General features: G+C 47.3%; 1 protein-coding gene across 3 annotated transcripts in view; it reads left to right on the plus strand.

Moving 5' to 3' along the window:
• The window catches only part of LOC117185846 (protein dead ringer-like), a 41,109-nt gene extending 21,707 nt beyond the window's left edge, over positions 1 to 19,402 (plus strand). For 2 of the 3 annotated variants that reach the window (XM_033397469.1, XM_033397470.1), the window contains exons 6-11: positions 5,072 to 5,144; positions 15,708 to 15,891; positions 16,379 to 16,526; positions 16,596 to 17,059; positions 17,203 to 17,810; positions 17,869 to 19,402. In XM_033397469.1, coding sequence (XP_033253360.1) covers positions 5,072 to 5,144; positions 15,708 to 15,891; positions 16,379 to 16,526; positions 16,596 to 17,059; positions 17,203 to 17,810; positions 17,869 to 18,212 — 1,821 coding nt within the window. In that variant the 3' untranslated portion in view covers positions 18,213 to 19,402. Of the gene's footprint in view, positions 1 to 3,376; positions 3,623 to 5,071; positions 5,145 to 15,707; positions 15,892 to 16,378; positions 16,527 to 16,595; positions 17,060 to 17,202; positions 17,811 to 17,868 lie in introns of those variants that run through there. The other variant, XM_033397471.1, reaches the window with a different exon arrangement.
• Positions 19,403 to 21,174: the final 1,772 nt, after the last annotated feature.

Genomic DNA, 21,174 nt, shown 5'->3' on the forward strand with positions numbered 1-21,174 from the left:
AGAGCCAGAGCAACCAAATTTCGTATCCACACTCCTGTGATATCGGACCTTGACCGTTTCGTGTCCAAATTTCGCCACACCCCCTTCCGCCCCCGCAAAGGACGAAAATCTGGGACATCCACAAATCTCAGAGACTATTAAGGCTAGAGTAACCAAATTTGGTATCCGCACTTCTGTTAGATCTCACTATAAAACGTATATCTCAGAATTTCGCCCCACCCCCTTCCGCCTCCACAAAGAACGAAAATCTGTTGCATCCACAATATTGCACATTCGAGAAAACTAAAAATGCAGAATCATAGATAATGACTGATCAGATTGCTGAATCTGGATCATATCGGATCGTTTTTGTAGCCAAAAGCAAGAAATCAATTTGCAGTGGCCACGCAGCGCCCGACGTCACGCTCAGACTGATTTTCTGTCTCTCTCGCACGCACTCTTTGTCGTGTGGTTCAATATTAGCGGCGTCTGCCGCAGGAGAGCCATACTGACTTAGTATCGGGTATAACTGTAGAGTTGCGGTGTACGCAGCAACTCACAACGTTCCCCCTCGTTTTTTAAGTATGACAAATACTTGGAGAACCAGAGAGGCTTGGACGATACAGGTACAGTGATATCTGGAACAAACGTATTAAGGGCGGAGTAAATAGAACTATAAAACGAGTTAACAGTTGCATCTATGTTCGGTAATGAATAAAGAAACGACCAATCAACACTCGAGAGATGTAGATCTAAATCAATAAAGTTTGTTTTGCGAAAACACAACAAATTCAATTCCATGAATGTTATTGCATTGGAATAACTCAGATGAGAAAACAGATTTAACTGCAATCAGAACCCCACCTGCAAAAGATGGGCGGTCCATTCTATAAATAGTGTAACTATCAATGAAAATTTCGTGATCATTGACAGAGGAGTTAAGCCAGGTTTCGGTAAACGCGATGGCATCGAAATCAAAGGACGCGCTATTAGTATGAATTTGACGCAATTTTTCCAGCAAACTGCGAACGTTCTGATAGTGCATGGAAAAATAGTACATCAGTTTTTTGAAGCATGTTCGGTAATTCTTGGATTCGAGTTCGAATCTTTGAGAAGGAACTCATGCACAATTGTATGCTCAGGCCATATTGACGGTTCTAGAGAACAGGATAGTAAAGAATCAGGGAGAAGAATTTTAAAGGATGATATGTTGCGCTGATGTTTAAATGTAAATTTAGTCACAACTATATCAACAGGCGAAGTGTTAAGTTTAGCGGCAAGATGTTGTTTAACATCCTCCGTTGTAGCCTCAGGAATAAGACGAGAAACAAATATTGCTTTCCGAGGGACCACTGCTCTAAGTTGAAGTCCCGAGCGAGATCGAGATGGTGGAGCCACTCCTAAAAGAGATCTCGGTACAAGGGCAGAGGAATTGGCAGCAATGGCTGTAGTAGGAATTGGAGTAGGAATTGGAGCAGGAATTGGAGCAGGAATTGGCAAGACGTCGTCAGCAACCAGCACACCCGCACTAGGAGCACTCACCGCGTCAGAAGTGACGGCCACAGAAACTGCAGGGATGGGATTGATGCTGTTGGGAAGTTGGGTGCTCGAAGGAAGCACATTGCTCGGTGTAAAGAACTCCGGAGCCACCGTTGGCGGATTTACAGACAACGGCGTGGCATGACTACACGGAAATGCTTCCGATGGGTGAAGGTGGGAGGCAGGCGTACCAATCGGATTAGGTTGCAAGAGATTGGTATCATTATGCGGAATTTTCCGTCTAGGCGATTCGCTCAAGAGTTTGAGCCCAAGAAACTGTGATTCAAGGGCAAGAAATTTCTCGTTGAGAGCCACAAATTGTTTCCGGACATCCAGAAACCCAGTTCGAGTCTGTCTCATAAATGTGCGCATTTCGGCCTCAAGCCGACAAGCCAGACATGACCAAGACAGGCCCATGCGTTTCGAGATCAGATCATTCAGCCGGCCAAAATTTCCACCACCAGCACATTTTATGTGGGCAAAATTTTCGCACAGCCAGCAGCTAAGAAATGAATCACCAATGATAACACCACCGAATTCACATTTCTTTGCACTACAAACGATTGCCATTATTGACAGCAGTAGAATCACTGTGCACGAATAATAAGAGAACGGAGTGAGATCGCAGGTAAAGTAGTAGAGCAGACAATCAGCTGCAGCGGCAATAATTCAAAGCAGATGATCCAACGAAGTGCAGAAAACGAGCAGTAAACTCACCAAAGCAGAGACACAAAAGAAAAGTCCACAGAGAGGGAGAGTATAGGCAATCCAGAGAGAGTGAGAGCAACAATGCGAGCAGCCCGCTTATGCTCACGAGAGAGTGTGGGCGATGCAAACGCTGATGCGCGAGAACAGTTCACACCGAAGAAGCGATAACGAAAAGCAGACTGGGCAAAAAACAATAACAAATTGCCTGCACGAGTCCGATGTGTTACGTTGCAATATTGAATTTATATTAAACACTTGTTTACGAACAAAACACTGGTGGTTAACACAAAGTAGAATCAAATTAAAGAGGTGCGATAATAAATCAAAACAAAGACACAAAAATGTTGTATGATATTTAGGCAAAGGGCGGAGAATGCGGGAGCAAGAAAAAAACACAACCGGCTTAAGCAAGAGCTAGAAGCGAATTGAATTCTCTGTATCTGATAGTTATAAATTACACCCACACACGTACAGAAAACGCAGAGGGCTGGCACCGAAAAATTGATCTGCTGGCGAAAATGCATTTGAAGCATTTCCTAGAATCAAGGATTCAAATTTCAAGCAGTCGGTCGTCGTCGTCTGCGCGAGGGATTTGTTAGGTTAGGTACTAAGTCCAGGCGACAAATAAGTGAGATTATTTTTATAACCCAAGCCCAAGCCCGAACCCATACCCACACCCAAAAGCAGGCCCGAAAGGATCGTATGTTGTACGAGTATGTGCTGCTCAACATGTGTCCTTTTGGAAGGACATGCAGCAGCCATCACAGCGGCGGCTTCGAAAGTTATAAAAACGATTATGATTGGTCTACAAACTCCTGTTTAGGGGATAGACAGAATTCATGTATTTTCCGCTTTATTGCTTTATTGCCTGCGGATTTGTGAGATGAGATACATGCACGAGTATATTGGTAGCGCTTAACGGTTCTGCGGCTGCTGTGATGCAAGCCAGGGATCGGATCGGATCGGAACGGAACGGATAGTGGCAGGTTTTCCAACAACCATTACGTGTGTGTGTGTGTGCGTGTGCGATGGAAAGCGGGACTTCATTTTATGATTATTAATACAAAATACCCATGTGTGCCTCTCTGTGTGCGTGTGAGTGCAACAACAGCATCGTCGGCATCGACAGCGACGGCAGCAGAATCTCAATCGAGACTCCTGCCATATTTTTAGTTGAGAAACGACCTTTGATGGCGTTGCATCGTCGCGTTGATCAATGTCCCTCTCGTCTGGTATAAAAAATCGATTTTCTGTATATAAATCGATCGTCGAGTAATCTCGGGAATTGCAAACAAGTGAACCGTGACCTGACCGTGTTGTCTGCCAATCAAATAACCCCCCATCGAGCTCAACAAGTGCGATTAAAATGCTCATTTCGGAAGATCAAATACAGGAGGTACATACATAAATACGAGTATCCCCAAAACCCCACTAGATACCAGATATATCTCAAGTTTGAAGTGCAGCTTAAATTCCAGTGAATCAGATCGAAAAAAAGATCTGAGCAAATCAATTTATTTCTGTTCCTTTTTTGGTTTTTTTTTTCATTTTTGCCCGACTTGACTCTCAGCACAAAGAAGTATTAGGGAATAAATATAAATGTGCATATATTCGTATCTGTTGGATACAGATACAGTGGTGGTGCTGCTATAGCTCTTGTGGGCGTCGTGCATCATAAAAAATATATCCCCAGCCACTTTTTTTGGGAAGCAGGCGGCAGGCGGCAGGAGGCAGGCATCAGCCTCGTCTCAGAGTCGTCAGACAGCCACAGTCTGTGGCACGGAGAGCGGCTCTGGGGCTGACTTGGTTTTAAATCATTTATGCGAAGTGAAGAAAGCAACGAAAGAGTGGAGTGAAGGGGTACAGCAGGGTACACAGGTACACAGACGGTGGAGGAGCCGAAGGAGGCAGTTCATCATTCGCATTGACTTAGAATGTGCACCACGGATAGAAGAGATCTCTGGTCTCTGGATCTCTGTTTCTGTCTCTGTATCTGTGTAACCCCCTCTTTGCGGAGTGTGTTGCTGCTGATGCTGCAGTAGGCGGAAAGTATGATGAATTCCGAATTTGAATTTTATTTGAATGAGTTCACTCCGATGTTGTCATTAATTTTGAACATACTCGTACTCGTAGTTGGAGCTGCTGCAGCTAAACCCAAAGCCAGGGCTTTTGGCTAGTTTAAGGCTTTCCTTTTGCAGAAGATGCCAGCCAGCCAGTCGCGGTTCCTGGTGGCAAAGGTCAAAGCATGAGCCTCGGGAGAACCCCGAGTCTTCCCCAGTCTCTCGGTGGAAACGTAGATGATAAATAATAACGAATAGATGGCAGATACATATGTATCTGTATGTCTATCTGCCTATCTGTATGTATCTCTAGCCCTATCTTTATCACCTAATTATCCATTGTACTCGCACTCTTCCCTTGTTCCCTTTTTCCTTTGACCTTTTCTTATATACTTCACGCTCATTGAGTGCCTCACACTCGAAACGAGGCCAGAAATGGAGGTTAGGGGAATGTTTCTTTATCAACCCCCAGCAAACAAACCACCGAGAGAACGGCGGCACTCACAGAGAGAGAGAGAGCGAGAGCGAGAATTAAAAGCGCAACACGCGCCCCTGTCAACAGCCACATCCACAGCCAAACACATCAACATCTATCTATTGTTGTCCCAACATTCATCCCAAACAAAAGGGCAAAAGCGGGCCAAACGCCATTTTGTGCGAAACCATTGGCCAAAAAAGTCAAGTTGTTTGTTGTTGCCACTCATTGTTGCATACTGCCCATTGTATCCATATTATAAGGTTATTATAACACTCTCTGTACGTCTCTCCCTCCTCTGTTCCTTTAGCTCTACGAAATCAATGACGATCCCAAGCGCAAGGAGTTCCTCGATGATCTGTTCTCGTTTATGCAAAAGCGCGGTAAGTTGCAAGCTACAGCAGGGGGAAATAGGTGGAAAAGGGGGCCTGGCCTGGGAGGTAGGGTAGGGGGCTATCCAGATTGTGGTTTGGGGCAACATTTGCATATCCCTGGCCTGGCCAGGTCTGGCAATGATGACAGACTGCTGACTCAGCCAGCCAAGTGTTTTTGGGCTCACTCAAATTATGTTAATTGAATAAATTTCTCGGCACTTTGACGTTTGATTTTGAAGCTTGGGGCCGAAAAGGGGATCCATTAAAATATGCAGAAATTCTAGAGAAAGAAACCCATCAAGAGCAATAGAGAGTGGGGAGAAGGAGAGAGGGAAAGGGAAAGAGGGAGGGATGGCAGCACCAGCAGCAGAGAAATCGTTTGCGGATGACTTTTTGTCATTTTGTCACTTCAAATTACTGTCAAGCTCACACACACAGTTCCTCAAGGGAAAGAGGTATGTGATGTGGCGTGGGGCATGGGGGTGTTTATGCACCATATGCATATTGGTACTTAAATTTCAAAGGCGACTCTGGCCGCTGCAATCGGAGCAAATGCCTATTTATAAGCCAGGCCAGCCTTCGAGCAAGCGCATGCTTTCCTGTACTTTTGTCATTAATTATGAGAGCATTACCGAAAATGCATCGGAAATCTATGGCAGAACACGCACACACACATATGGCAGCTTGTCGTGACTGTACTTGCTTAATAAATTCCACTTCCTGTTCCTTGCGGCGTCCTTTTCACCTGAAAATGGAATCAGAATTCTTGTGATTTTGTGATTTATGTGCGATGGTATTGTACCTCAACTCGACTCGACTGTCGAGTGTTTGTTGCAATCGCCTGACTGACTGACGACTTGAGAGTGCATTAAATTTCTTTGTATTTGCATATTGTAGAAATTGAGTAGGGCACGGCCCTATCCGCAGACGATACTCTTTGTAGGGCGACGGAGAGAGGGGTTTCTATATGTCCATGAATTGTATTTCGTAGTTTAACTTTGCATTTATTTAATGAGTGATGGTTTCTTCTATGAGGTAGGATACCAGATGATCTTTAGCAATGGGAACTAGATGTAGCACAGGGAACTCTCAAGCAAAGAGAGTATCTTTCAGTCGATTCCTGAGTATTCTGCCTTATTCTCAGTTAATGTTTGTGTGTTTAACAAAAGTTCCATAGCCCACACACACACACACACACACAAAGGCATGTCGGTGAGTATCTGTGAGTGTTTCGCACACATGTGCGAATCTGAGGCGAATGATAGTCTGTTATGTTGAGGCCTGAGCTTGACTTGGCCCCGGATGCAATTATTTATTTATTTTATCTAATTTCGTATGCATATCTATGTATCTATGAGTGTCTGCTATGGTTTTTTTTTTTTGTTTTTTTTGTTGTTGTGTGACTACAGGAAAGCTTCATGCCGACTCCAACCGCTCTAAAACCAACCACACCTATCCCGGATCCCGGCGGTACTGTCGCGAGATATTACTTCGCCGGGGGAGATGCCCGTAGGGCTCTTCTCTTAATAATCTCCTTTATCCTTTATCTCCTTGCATTGCGTGCTCTTTCTTCGCGACGCAGTTTGGTAGCCATAGTTACGGCCATGAATCTAATCGCGGCCCAGTTTCCTTCCGACTCCAGCAGGCATTCTGCCGGGTTTGTCACCGCTGGCATTCTTCCAAGCTTGTTGCTTAGATCCTCTCGATCTTGCCGAAATCTTGGACATTCGAAGAAGCAGTGCTCTGCGTCTTCGATGACCCCTGCGCAGACCACGCAGAAAGGGTCGTCCTCGTGCTTAAACCTATGCAGGTAGGCTTTAAAGCAACCGTGTCCTGTCAGCAGTTGTGTCAGGTGATACTCCACTTGTCCATGGCTTCGGTTCAGCCAACTCTTCAGGTCTGGGATTAGCCTATGGGTCCATCGCCCTTTGCTGCTGTTATCCCACGAATCTTGCCATTGCAGGATTGTGCGCTGCCTTAAGGCACCTCTGGTGTCCTTAGTCCCCAGGGTTCGCTGTGCCATGATTCCTGCGGCTTCTCTTGCCAGCAGATGGATGGGAATCATTCCTGCTACCACTAGTGCGGCGTCTTGGGATACCGCTCTGAATGCGCAACACGCCCTCAGGGCACAAAGCCTCTGGACTGCGTTGCATTCTCGGGCATATGTTTTATGCTTCATTGCATCAACCCATATTGGTGCAGCGTACATTAGCGTTGAGCCAACTACGCTCGGTGTTGGCCATAATGCGGGATAGGGCCACTGCCGTCTTTCCTGCTTTGCTGCTTGCATACGCCATGTGATGCTTGAAGCTGAGTCTGTGGTCAATCATGACCCCCAGGTACTTCAGGCTTGGACTGGAGCTAATAGTGCAGTCTCCTACTCGGATCGTGGCCGTCTCCACTACTTTCCTGCTGCTTATGAGCACCCTCCGTTTTGTGGGTGGCTAATGAGAGATCCCTCCCTGATAGCCATGTTCTGGCTCTCTCTACCGCGTCGTTGCAGATTTCTTCCGCCGCTTCTTTCTGTTTTGCCACTACGACTATTGCTATGTCGTCGGCAAAGCCTATCACCGTGGCGCCCATTGGCATATCCATCTTGAGGATTCCATCATACATGATGTTCCACAGCAGCGGGCCGAGGACCGATCCCTGGGGAACTCCTCCAGTGATTTGGTGCTCACGTGTCCCCTTATCCGTCTCATATATGAGCACTCGGTCTCTTAGGTACTTTGCGATGATATTCTGCAGATACGGCGGTACTTGAAAGTTTCTCAATTCTTCTAGTATGTGATCCCAATTGGCAGAGTTGAATGCATTTTGGACATCGAGTGTTGCCACTATGCAATACTCTTTGGTCCCGTACATCCATCGGGTGCCATCGATAGCTCGCTTTGCTATCTCACATACCTCGCCGATTGCGTCCACCGTGGACCTGCCTTTGCGAAACCCGTGCTGTCTCGGTGAGAGCTGACGCGTTACTGCCTTCTCCAGCCTGGTGTGGATTATCCGCTCAAGGATCTTACCCACTGTGTCGAGCATGCAGAGTGGTCTATAGGATGATGGCTCCTCGGTCGGCTTGTTCCCCTTGGGAAAGAGGACTAGCCGCTGTCGCTTCCATGGTCTGGGGAAGGTCCCTTCGGACATGCACGCATTGAATAAATCCACGTACATTTGTGGATTGGTCTCAATAGCCGTGCGAACGGCATTTGGGACCCCATCAGGTCCTGGTGCTTTGCCGTTCTTGATCCGTTGTAGAGCTTCGAGGACTTCTGCTCCCGTGGTGGCTTCTATTTCAGGTGGCGGTATTCTATCCATCACCCTCTGGGCTGCCACTTTCTCTGGAAATAGGGTTTCTACTATGTTAACCAGCAGATCTGCATACATTGGCGGCGGGGGACTGAACACTCGCAGTCTCTTCATTACCAGCCTGTATGCGTAGCCCCAAGGGTTCGCATCTGCGTCATCGCAGAGCTTTTCGAAGCATTTGCGCTTGGCATCCTTGATCTGCCTCTTTAAGCAGCGTCTGCTTTCCTTATATTCTCCTTGGAGCCTCTCGAATTCCGGGGAACCTCTCGAACGCTGGTATAGTAGTCTTATGCGCTGGGACTCCTGCCTGGCGCTACCTATTGCAACGTTCCACCAATACGTTGGCCTGCGGTTGTTCAGGCTTCTTCTTTTCCTTAGCATGGAGGCATCACATGCTTCCAGCGTATGTATGGCCAGGCGGCTTGCTCTCTCTTCAGCCGTACCGTTGGTCACGTAGTCCTCAAACATGGCCCGGACCATATCCGGCTCTAGCGTTTCGGTCTTATAACCGATCTGCTTGCCAATGAACGGGTTAGGTGTGCCCGCTTCCTGGATTTCACATACGAGGGCTTGGTGGTCACTCCCGGGGTATAAGCCACTAACTTCCCACGTTGTCCTGCGGCTGAGGCTTCTGCTCACGAACGTAAGGTCTATTATAGACCCCGTTCCAGCTCTGCCGAACGTCTGCTGTGTGCCTGTGTTCAGCAGTACGACATCCAACGTCGCAAAGCATTCTAAGAGCGCCTGGGTTCGTTCTCGGGCATCCCCACTCCGTCGCCCAAGCGTTGAAATCGCCGGCTATAAGCGTAGGGTGTTTCTCCCGCGCATCTTCAGCAATCCTTTCCAGTGCCTGCCTCGCCTGCTGTAGGCTGAGGCTCGGGGGCAGGTAGCAGCTATATATGTGCACTCCATTTATCCGGGCTCTGGCGAATCCGTCTCCGACGTATGTTTGCAGTAGTTGCTGTGTGGGACTCGCACAGCTCCATATCGTTGCCTTCTTGCTCGAGTCAGCAATCCACTCTCCCGAGTTGCGATTCCGGTATTGCTCGCTTATGACTGCTACATCAATACGGTGCTCCCTTATGGTCTGGTCCAGCAGCTGCTGTGCCATCTCGCAGTGATTGAGGTTTAGTTGGATGATTTTCATCTATCCTTCATTTGCTGCATCGCCTTTTGGTACTGCGGGCACCTCGAACTCGTCGTTTGGTGCTTCGGGTCCTTCACCCGGTGGCGCTTGCAAAGAATGCAACTTGGTTCGTCTTTGCAATCTTTGGCCTGGTGGTCGGCTCCTGCGCAATTGTAGCAGCACTTCGTGAAGTCTTGGCTGCTCTTACAATTAGGCGCGATGTGGCCAAACTCCATGCACTTGTAGCATCTTCGGGGATTTGACTTGGGTCGTATTCTGCAATCCCCCCACCCCAGGCGAATTCTTCCTTTCTCCAGGAGAAGCTTTGCTATAGCCGGTGGAACTTTCAGAGTCAGGGTCTGCGTGCTCCTATAGGCTGGTCTGATGGAGATGGCTGGGGCCTCGCAGATTTCCACCCCTGCCTGCGCTTTGAATTCCGCTAGGACTTCCTATTGGGTGGACACTTCGTCTATGTCCCTTACCTCCAAAATGACAGTTTCCTAGCGCTTCCTTGACTGCTGCCTGCATCTCGTGTGTTCTCGGGTCCGCCGATTTTTCCAGCATCAGCAACAGCTCTCCTTTTGCTGTGCGTCGCACCCCTTGCACCGATTTCCCTAGCTTTTTAAGACTTGGCTCTGTCTTGACCTTCCTTAGAATGTCTGCATATGAGACAGTGCTGGTGGCGGCGATGACTATTGCATCGCTGCGTGGCGGTCTTGGTCGTTGCTGCTGCTTTGGCTTTGGCCTTTGCCTAGCTACGACCCTCACCCACCCCACTTCTCGATCCTTTGGGGCGTCCTCCGGTCCCTTGCGAGCTACGGCGTCCCTCATTTGGCCTTCCTGCGGCTTCTTCTCCGTTTTTTTTGACTTTTTGGGTCCATGTTTTGGCTTCTTCGGCCTTGGGGACGGGGACGGGGACGGGTGGGTGGTGTTCCTGGGCTCTGGCCGTGCCCTCTTTCCCGCCCTCTCCGTCACTTCCGGCTGTGTAACCTTGGCTACAGCCTGCTCCGCAGAGATCGCCTGCCAGCACGATTCCAACTCTCGCTGCAGATATTCGATCTCATCCACCAGATCCCTCATTGGGTTCGTGATGGACCTCTTTGGGAGCACCATCAGCTTCCTCAACTCTCTGGCCTTTTGGCCCAAGCTCGCCAAATGCGCCATGACCCTCTCCTTCGGGTCTGCTTGCTCCTCTTGGGGGCGCTGCAGCGTTGGAGGAGAGGATCTTGCGCGCTCCTCCACTGCTTCCGCCGGCTGGTTTGGCGATCGCGCCAGAGCATTTTTCCGGCGAAAGGGATTCTCCTCATCCCAGGCGAATGAGCTTGTCAGCTGAGTGCTGCAAGCCGCAGCTTGTTCCCGCTGATCGCTCATCTTCGATCTGGCCGTTGATCTGGCAACTCCGGTTGCTGTGGCCGCGCCCTCTATTGGCCAGACGCTGTCGTTTTCCAGCACTTAGCTCCGTGCCTCCAGTCAGCTGTTCTTCCGTCGTTATCCAACACCACTTGCGGTGTGCTTGGCCAATTTTGCCCAAAAACAAAAAGAAGGCAGCAACCAACAAGTGGCGCCAAGAATCACAGCGAAGAAGAATAGGAAAACAGGCACTTACCTGCTGTTCCTTCCCCCCCCCCCCCCTTCGGCCTAGGGCTCAACGGCGTCCCACTGGGATTTCGGCCAGTACTATTGGCCAGGTGGCCGCTTCTCTGCTTGCGGACTTGCGTTCCGCGCAGGTAAGTAACACAGCACTACTATGGCTCGCGCTAACTACTCTTTGCCTCTTTTCCAGGCTAACTTCCGACGTTTTCCACTGAATTATACGGAACGATTTAAAAACACGACCGCACTCACTAGAATACACACGCTGTGTGTGCTATGGTGTATGTGTATGTGTGTGTAGAGCATCTCTAGTGCTTGACAACTTAATGGATTTTAATCTGTCACATGCGTTCAAGTTTTGACATATGCATGCCCTGGCGACGCGGTCACTGGTAGCAAACAGAAGGGAGCGGGAACGGGAACGGGAGCGGGTGCTCCCACTGCGCGGCACTGCCACACTACGGACTGACTGTCTAATATGTCGTCTGCCATGAGAAGGAAGCGCCGAAAATGCGACTCACTTCTGGGGCAAAAAACAAAGAGGAAAAGCGGAATAGCGGAAAATAAAGAGTCGAGTGTATTCCTCAGATATGGAATGTATTCAATATATAGCAAAGCATGTCTATAACCAAAATGATGTTGTACAATTGTACAACTAACTAGCGGAAAGGAAAGGCAACTAGGGCGGCTATAGTGCCGGGGGGAATGTGGATCGGTTGTGTTGATGCCGTGAGATGTTTGGGCACCGAAGAGCGGCGCAATTCTTAATTAAAAGACGTCAATCACTTATCAACGCTGACGCTATTTCTGGGATCGCTGGGAGCCCAGACCCCAGAGCTCAGACACGTCCTCATCCTCATCCATCCCCGAGGCAGATCGAGTGAATCAGTTGTCAGGCCATGGGATCGACGCCCACTGCCCCTCTCTCTCGTCCCCTATGCGATGTAGATGCGATGGTGGCGTTATGATTTCAGACTCGATCAAATTTCCTTTAATTTCCATTAAAAACCGCCTGACATCTAGGAAAACAAATGCACACACGGATAAATAAATAAATTTTGCCCCTAAAAGAGTTTTTGCCTGAAAGCCACCGAAAGAGAAAAAACGAGGGGGAACGTTGTGAGTTGCTGCGGACACCGCAACTCTACAGTTATACCCGATACTAAGTCAGTATGGCTCTCCTCCGGCAGACGCCGCTAATATTAAACGACACGACAAAGAGTGCGTGCGAGAGAGACAGAAAATCAGTCTGAGCGTGACGTCGGGCGCTGCGTAGCCACTGCAAATTGATTTGTTCCTTTTGGCTACAAAAATGATCCGATCTGATCCAGATTCAGCAATCTGATAGATATGGTCATTATCTATGATTCTGCGTTTTTAGTTTTCTCGAATGTGCAATATTATGGATGCAACAGATTTTTGTCCTTTGGGGGGCGGAAGGGGGTGGGGCGAAATTCTGAGATATACGTTTTATAGTGAGATCTAACAGAAATGCGGATACCAAATTTGGTTACTCTAGCCTTAATAGTCTCTGAGATTTGTGGATGCCCCAGATTTTCGTCCTTTGCGTGGGCGGAAGGGGGTGTGGCGAAATTTGGACACGAAACGGTCAAGGTCCGATATCACAGGAGTGTGGATACCAAATTTGGTTGCTCTGGCTCTTATAGGTTCTGAGATCCTTGAACTCATATTGTGCAATTGGCAAAACCTACCATGAAACCTGTGTGTTAGAGAGAGACAGAGCGAGAAAGAATGAAATTGTTTTCTTGATTCTGGCTATATTAATTATACGATCTGGTTGAGATTTTACATTCTAGAACATATAGTCATCCTCTACGATTCTGCGTTTTTGGTTTTATCGTATCTTTAAAAATGTGGATGGTTTTGGATACCAAATTTGGTTGCTCTGGCTCTTATAGGTTCTTATCGGGTATAAAAACGAATCATCCACATAATCAATGGCAATTTAATGATTAACTCTGCTGCCGGCACTCGCCTCGAATCGAGCGATCATTAAACTCTCGGACTCATAGTCGATCGGTGGTCGCCTTGGGGGCTGGATTTGAATTCCTCTCTGGGGGATTCCGATTCCGATCCCGATCCCGAGTCCTATCCCTGACACGCACATGCTGCCACAGTCGACTCCTCCCGACTGCCGACTTATTATTATTTTTCTTGGCAACTTTTTCTTCAAAATCTTCCTCTTTTCTTTTTTTTATACCCGATACTCAAAATGAGTATTGGGGTATATTAGATTTGTGGTAAAAGTGGATGTGTGTAACGTCCAGAAGGAATCGTTTCCGACCCCATAAAGTATATATATTCTTGATCAGCATCAATAGCCGAGTCGATTGAGCCCTGTCTGTCTGTCCGTCTGTCCGTCCGTCCGTCTGTCCGTCCCCTTCAGCGCCTAGTGCTCAAAGACTATAAGAGCTAGAGCAACGATGTTTGGGATCCAGACTTCTGTGATATGTCACTGCTACAAAAATATTTCAAAACTTCGCCCCGCCCACTTCCGCCCCCACAAAGGACGAAAATCTGTGGCATCCACAATTTTAAAGATATGAGAAAACCAAAAACGTAGAATTGTAGAGAATGACCATATCTTTAAGACTGCGGATCGTATTATTATTATAGCCAGCATCAAGAAAACAATTTCATTTTTTCTCGCCCTGTCTCTCTCTAACACACACGTAGCATAGGAGGCTTTGCTTAGAGTAAAACATTAGCGCCTAGATCTCAGAGACTACAAAAGCTAGAGCAACCAAATTTGGTATCCACACTCCTAATATATCGGACCGAGACGAGTTTGTTTCAAAATTTCGCCACACCCCCTTCCGCCCCCGCAAAGGACGAAAATCTGGGGATATTCAAAAATCTCAAAGACTATTAAAGCTAGAGTAACCAAATTTGGTATCCGCACTCCTGTTAGATCTTACTACAAAACGTGTATCTTAAAATTTTGCCCCACCCCCTTCCGCCCACACAAAGAACGAAAATCTGTTGCATCCACAATATTGCACATTCGAGAAAACTAAAAACGCAGAATCATAGATAATGACCATATCTATCAGATTGCTGAATCTGGATCAGATCAGATCATTTTTATAGCCAATAGGATCAAATCAGTTTGTAGTGGCTACGCAGCGCCCGACGTCACGCTCAGACTGATTTTCTGTCTCTCTCGCACGCACTCCTTGTCGTGTCGTTTAATATTAGCGGCGTCTGCCGGAGGAGAGCCATATTGACTTAGTATCGGGTATAACTGTAGAGTTGCGGTCTCCGCAGCTACTCACAACGTTCCCCCTCGTTTTTGTTTTGTTTTGTGTGCTCTGGCTGTGGCTCGTGTGCTCTGATCGATTCCAATCACTTTTTTGCTTGGATTGCCGATTGCCGGCTGGCTGGCAGCTCTTCATTTATTTTGTATTACTCGTCGTACGATATTCCTTTTTGATCCGAGTTGATCGCATCCCCCCATCTCCATACCCTCCTCACGCGCCCAATTTGTTTATATGCATAAAAAACAAAACGTATTTTCATTCAATCAACACGTCCATCAACGAGTTTGATTGATTCCTCTCGGGCTCATAAAACAGAAAATGGAAACGAAAAAACTAAACTCGATCGATCCTCTGCCGCATGCCGCATGCAGCATGCAGCATTCAGCAGTATTTGGGGAAGAGGGATGGGATTTGGGATCATAAAAAAGGAAAGGAGGAAGCAGGGCCCGGCCGCTTTATACAAATTCAAATTACTGACGTACGGAGGCAGCAATTATGCAAGTTGATTTGTTTTTTATATGTTAAATGCGCTACCCTTTAAGCGAGACAGTACATCGATAATCGACATTTGTTGGAACTATTTCAAGACCGATCATCAGAATATTCCAATACTGAAAAACAAACCAAATTAAGGGATAAGTTCTCTTCAAAATCATAGACATCATATTTGATACACTCAAACACCTTGAATTGAATAATGTAGCGCACACAAATAAAAAGAATAGGTGAGAAACGGCACGTGGAAATTTGGAATAATACAATTTCAATACGAAATTGAAGCGAATGAATGCCAATGTAAATGATGATGATTAGCCGCCATAAACACATAAACATATGTACAAACATCATGTTGTATACAGTCATAGGAATATACAGACAGAAAGTAGACATATATTTACATACATACATGTACATGGGGGATCGGGCAACAATTAGGATTTATTTCTGTTTTTATCAGCTTCGGTCTTTTGAGCACGTTTGAGCCTGCTACGGCGGGGGCTACAAGTGTTAATTGCTTCGTGATCAATGGCTGATGGTGAGGGGAGAGTGAGGAAAGGAAGGAAATCTACTCTATTGGGCAGATAAATCTATTTTATAGATATTTTAATCGTGTTTTGCTTATTGGTGCATTTAACGAGCGCATTGGAAAACATTTACAAGTGCAAGAACAAGTTTTTAGTGCGCAAACAAACAAATCGGAATCGTAGGCCCCCAAAATCTGAATACGCATACCTATATCTCACTCTCTCTTTCTGTTTTCTGCAGGCACGCCCATCAATCGGCTGCCCATTATGGCCAAGTCCGTGTTGGATCTCTACGAGCTGTACAATCTGGTGATTGCGCGCGGCGGCCTCGTCGATGTGATCAACAAGAAGCTGTGGCAGGAGATCATCAAGGGACTGCATCTGCCGTCGAGCATCACGAGTGCAGCGTTCACCCTGCGGACCCAGTAAGTGGACACCTTGTGGCATCATCAGCACCTTTCCCCCATTCCCCATAAGCGTCTTGGCCTGGCCAGAAACTATGCCCAAGACAAACACAAACAGATGAGGGGGCAAACAGAAACGGACAATCAAACAGTGCAACGTCCAGAGTCCCGCGTCCACGACTTGATAGCCGATCAAGCAGCAATCGATCAGCGAGTCTCAGTTTCGCTCTCTCTCTCTCTCCGTGTTGCTTCTCGTATCTATCCCTCTCTCTTGCTCGAGTATAAGTGTCTGGTGGATTGCGATTTGTTTGCCTGTCGCTTTCGTATTTACACGATAATTCAACTTAAATGCCCGACAGGACAACATCAACCTGAAGTTTCGAGTGTCCCCGTACCCCATTCCCCATCCACATCCACATTCCCTGCTATGCCTGGTCCCTGCTCCCTCTGGATATTTGCTGTTAGGCCATGTTTGCCGGGCTTATTAATAATTTTATGTATCTTGCAGATACATGAAGTATCTGTACCCGTACGAGTGCGAGAAGAAGAACCTAAGCACACCGGCCGAGCTGCAGGCGGCCATCGATGGCAATCGGCGGGAAGGACGCCGCTCCAGCTACGGCCAGTACGAGGCCATGCACAACCAGATGCCCCTGGTGAGTACACCTCAACCACTTGGTATAGCTCCTTATGCTCCGGATGCTAATGTTCCACTGATTGGACAGACGCCCATTTCGCGCCCCTCTCTGCCGGGTGGCATGCAGCAGATGTCGCCGCTGGCCTTGGTCACCCATGCGGCAGTGGCTAACAATCAGCAGGCCCAGGCAGCAGCCGCCGCCGCGGCTGCACATCATCGACTGATGGGTGCCCCAGGATTCGGACAGATGCCCAATCTCGTCAAGCAGGAGATCGAGAGCCGCATGATGGAGTATCTGCAGCTCATCCAGGCCAAGAAGGATCAGGGCATGGCGCCAGTCCTGGGCGCCACACATCCCCACCAGCAGCACCAACACCAGCAGCAGCAGCCACCGCCACAGCAGCAGCAACATCTCCAGCAGCAGCAGCGGCAGCGATCACAGAGTCCGGACATCAGCAAGCACGATGCGCTCAGCGCACAGGTGGCACTCTGGCACATGTACCACAACAACAACAGTCCACCGGGATCGGCACACACCTCCCCGCAGCAACGGTAAGAATCTAAATTGAGTGTAGAGTGTCGCCATCTGCACTGAATCTAGCTCACTGTAATGGCGCCATCTACATGCCATACGAAAAATACCAACCCAAGACATTAACCCTATATAACATATAACTTTTTTCTCTCCATTACAGCGAAGCCCTAAACCTCTCAGACTCTCCACCGAATCTCACAAATATCAAAAGAGAATGCGAACGAGAGCCTACGCCAGAGCCCGTGGAGCAGGACGACGGACCGCACCATCCACCGCCTGCTAAACGAGGAGGCAGCACCCTCTTGCCGCCCGGTTTCCCCGCCAATTTCTATCTGAATCCACACAACATGGCCGCCGTGGCGGCGACAGCGGGCTTCCATCATCAGGCGAACAGCGGCCATGGAGGACACCAGCACCAGCAGGACGCCGTCACCGAGGGGGAGCCCGAGGACGAGTACGGCAATGCAGAGCACAACACCACGGGCAACTCCTCGTCCATGCACGACGACGGCCATCACCGCCACCAGAGCCATCAGCTTGACAAGTCGGATGACTCGGCCATCGAAAATTCGCCCAGCACATCCACCACCACCGCCTCGGTGGGGCATCGCCACAGTTCGCCGGTGTCCACCAAGAAGAAGAGCGGCAAGGCGGCCCAGGCCAGTGCCAAGGATCAGCCGGAGGAGAAGTGTGGCGGTAGCTCTAAAATGAATCCACTGGATACGCTGAGCCTACTCTCGGGCATGCAGTTCCAGGTGGCCAGGAATGGTTAGTACCGCTGCTGCTAATCTGGATCCGATGTAATTCAATCCCTTATCCCTTTCAGGAACTGGCGAGAATGGAGAGCAGCAGCTTATTGTCAATCTCGAGCTGAATGGCATCAAGTACTCGGGTGTCCTGGTGGCGAATGCACCAATAACACAGGCATCGACCGGGAGAACGGGATCGCCATGCCCCGAGCCAGCGGGCGATGACGAGGAGGATGAGGAAGAGGAGGATTCGCATGCCGTGGACGAGGAGGAGGCTCAACAACGTTCGCCTGTCAAGGAAGAGGCGAACGAGGAGACAGACCAGGATATGGACACCAGTTCTGCTGCTGCTGCCATTGTGAATGGTAGCGGGGGGACAGTGGGAGCGGGAGTGGGTGCTGCCTGTGTATCTCCCTGCTGAAAGATGCGGTGCTCAGTTCGTAGGCCAGCCGGGAAAAGTATCGAGAGAGGAATACCAAAGTCCTATTTTTTAGAAAAATACAAAAGAAGTAAAACTCACACAAGCACACAGATGCACAGATCCAGAACTTATATGTATATATACACACACACACACACACACAGAAAAAACACTTATGCATTCGCATACAAAAACGCATACACCGTAGGAGATAGAAGTGAAATATAAGATGAAATAATGCATCCATTGTTGAGTCGGAACCACAGAGCGGCATTACAAAGAGGCAGAATCGAATCAAAATGGTTCGAATCAATCGTTTTATGTATGTGTAGCATACCACCCACCACCCCACACCCACACCAGCATAGCACCGCCCTAAGACTAACCTAACCGCAGCATGTAGAAGATCATATAAATAATATAATATATAAAGAACGAAGTATATAAGATATATGTATGTATGTATGTATGTCTGTTCAATTTCCACATTTGCATAAAAGACAAGCTGGAGAGCATGTATTTACTGATAGATCATAGACATAAGCAAGCATCGATAAAGAAATATATCCATAGATCACATAGGCTAGGATACGCGAACGCATACGCATACGCATAGGGCATAGGCTTCCCAGAAATTAGGTTTTAGTTTGTTTTTAGTATGAAGTTTGTTTTATCCTTATAAATTTCATCACCCCTCTCACCTTAAAGAAAATCATTATTTTGTGTTAGGCTTGAAAGCTTCCTCCTGTACATATCAATCAATATGTAGTCTGTATACAACACACACACACATCTACTATATACATAAATATATATCTTTGGATAATTATAAGAACACATTCATAAGCACACACACACATAGAAACACACACAAACATATCCATTATGACCACATTGACTATGCATCATCATAGACATATGTATATTAGATGTAGAGCCTAAACAAGTAATATTGTAAGTATAAATGTATTTGTCGTAAAATTAAATTGCGCTCTTGGCCCGAACACAACAGACACACTCCCCCCCCCCCCCCCCCCCCCCCCCCCTGCAGCCCTGAAAAGTATCTCGTATCTTCTAGCCACTCCAAAGCCAAGCAGAATGTAGCAAACACCAACAAGAAGAACATGGACATATTCTAAGCATAAGCGTTCAATTTATTGAATAATAAATCTATTTAATTTTAGTTGCAATTCGCATTCGAATCCATCATGGTCATTCAATACGGCCCCAGGGCTAATTAACAGACCCCCGCCCAGTGGGTGTTATAACAAGTGGAGCTTGAAGGGCACGGATCGAAGTGGCAAAAGCAAACAACATGAGAATCACTCAAAGGAGCACAGCACAGCGCTTACTCCGATGCATACGATACGGCGGCTTGGTTCTGTTCCTTCTCTTATAAAACAAAAGAAATATTTGCTCTTTATGTTTTTCTTGCCTGGCTTCAATTTTCACAAGGCGAAAAAGTCATAAACACACAAAAGGGGCCGTAGATTATCATCATACTCACCGGTTGGTCGAGTAGAGGGTAGGGAGGATGGATGGATAGCGAGGGAAACCCACAAAATGCACACCAAACAAAGTGATGAAAAGCAAATGTTGTTGAAAACAATGGATCCGTGAAATTGTTCTCGCCCAGAGGACGACGACCAGACAGACAGCTGTAAATGGCGGCGGTGTAGGTGTAGGCCCAGGTGAGGTCTCGGGTGCTAACTAACTAATGATGGTTGTGGCGGGGAGCCACAGGCTGCGCTGACAGAGAGGAGTGGATGGGGGCCTCTGCTGGACCATCAGCATTATGACTTACGGACGCAACTTTGTTATGCCCCGGCAATGGTCCTTGATAAGTGGCAAGTTCGTTTAGAACCATGGCTATAAACGGATAAAGCCTGGGCCTGAGTGGTTTCCCTTGCTCTGGCCCACTCACGGCTGCTACAACTGCTCTGAAAATAACAAAAGCGATCCCTGTTTTGATCTATACGTGTGGATTTATGAAAAATTGCATCATCTTCATATATTTACTATAAAAAATTTTCTGTTTCTTTAATTTCTTTCTATTATGGCTTGGGCTTTTGGGCTTTTGGCCAGCACAGCTGAGCGATTAAAAGCTGATTTGAAATTTTGTAGAATTATTCTCCAGACTTTGTACAAAATCTGCCCAACGACAATAACTGATGGCAAAGCCACAGATATTTATACTAGAAGCATACTCTGTGCTGCAATTATTTCAATGAAATTTATGAAAATTGTTGTGGTTTTGGAGTCAGTTCAAACAGCGTTTGAAGTTCACTTTGTGGTTGCAATTTGTCAGGAATTTCCATTTAATCAAATGTCCTGTGTACCAGGAATGCGGCTAGCGACTGTCATTGGTCAGTCAGAGCTATTCAATTAGCAATAAATAAATAAAGCCAAACAACTTGTTGCAGATGATTTCAGCAGAGACCAGCTGACAGCCAGGTGTAACAAATGCAGGTCACGTGCTGTGAATGTGTTCGATCTCGAATTACCCAACTAATCAGGAAGCGGCCCCTCCATAAATCGTGAATATTTTTTGGCCAGGAGAAGAAGCAGTGGCATGGCTGCGAGCATTTTCTTGCTGACACAAAGGAACGAATAACCAAAAACATTACATTACAGAAATTAGCCCCAAAGAATGGAAAGCGCAGGGAACGGCAACTGGGAAATATATGTATGTATTTATGGATGATATGTACCTACACATATGTATATTAAACATAGTACATAAATATGTATGTATATTGATGTTGCTGCTCAATTTAAAGGCCAATAATACAGTAATAAAGTTGGCATCGCATACAATCGGCCTATGGCCACCTAAAGCCCAACCGAACCAAATCACCCACAGAGACACCCACAAACACAACTATACTTGGGGGCAGACACACACGCACCTTGACAGGCAGCGGCGCTTAAAAGTACCCTGTAGAACCAAAGGGGTCAATTG

Source organism: Drosophila miranda, assembly GCF_003369915.1.
Source record: "Drosophila miranda strain MSH22 chromosome Y unlocalized genomic scaffold, D.miranda_PacBio2.1 Contig_Y2_pilon, whole genome shotgun sequence".
Lineage (NCBI taxonomy): Eukaryota > Metazoa > Arthropoda > Insecta > Diptera > Drosophilidae > Drosophila > Drosophila miranda.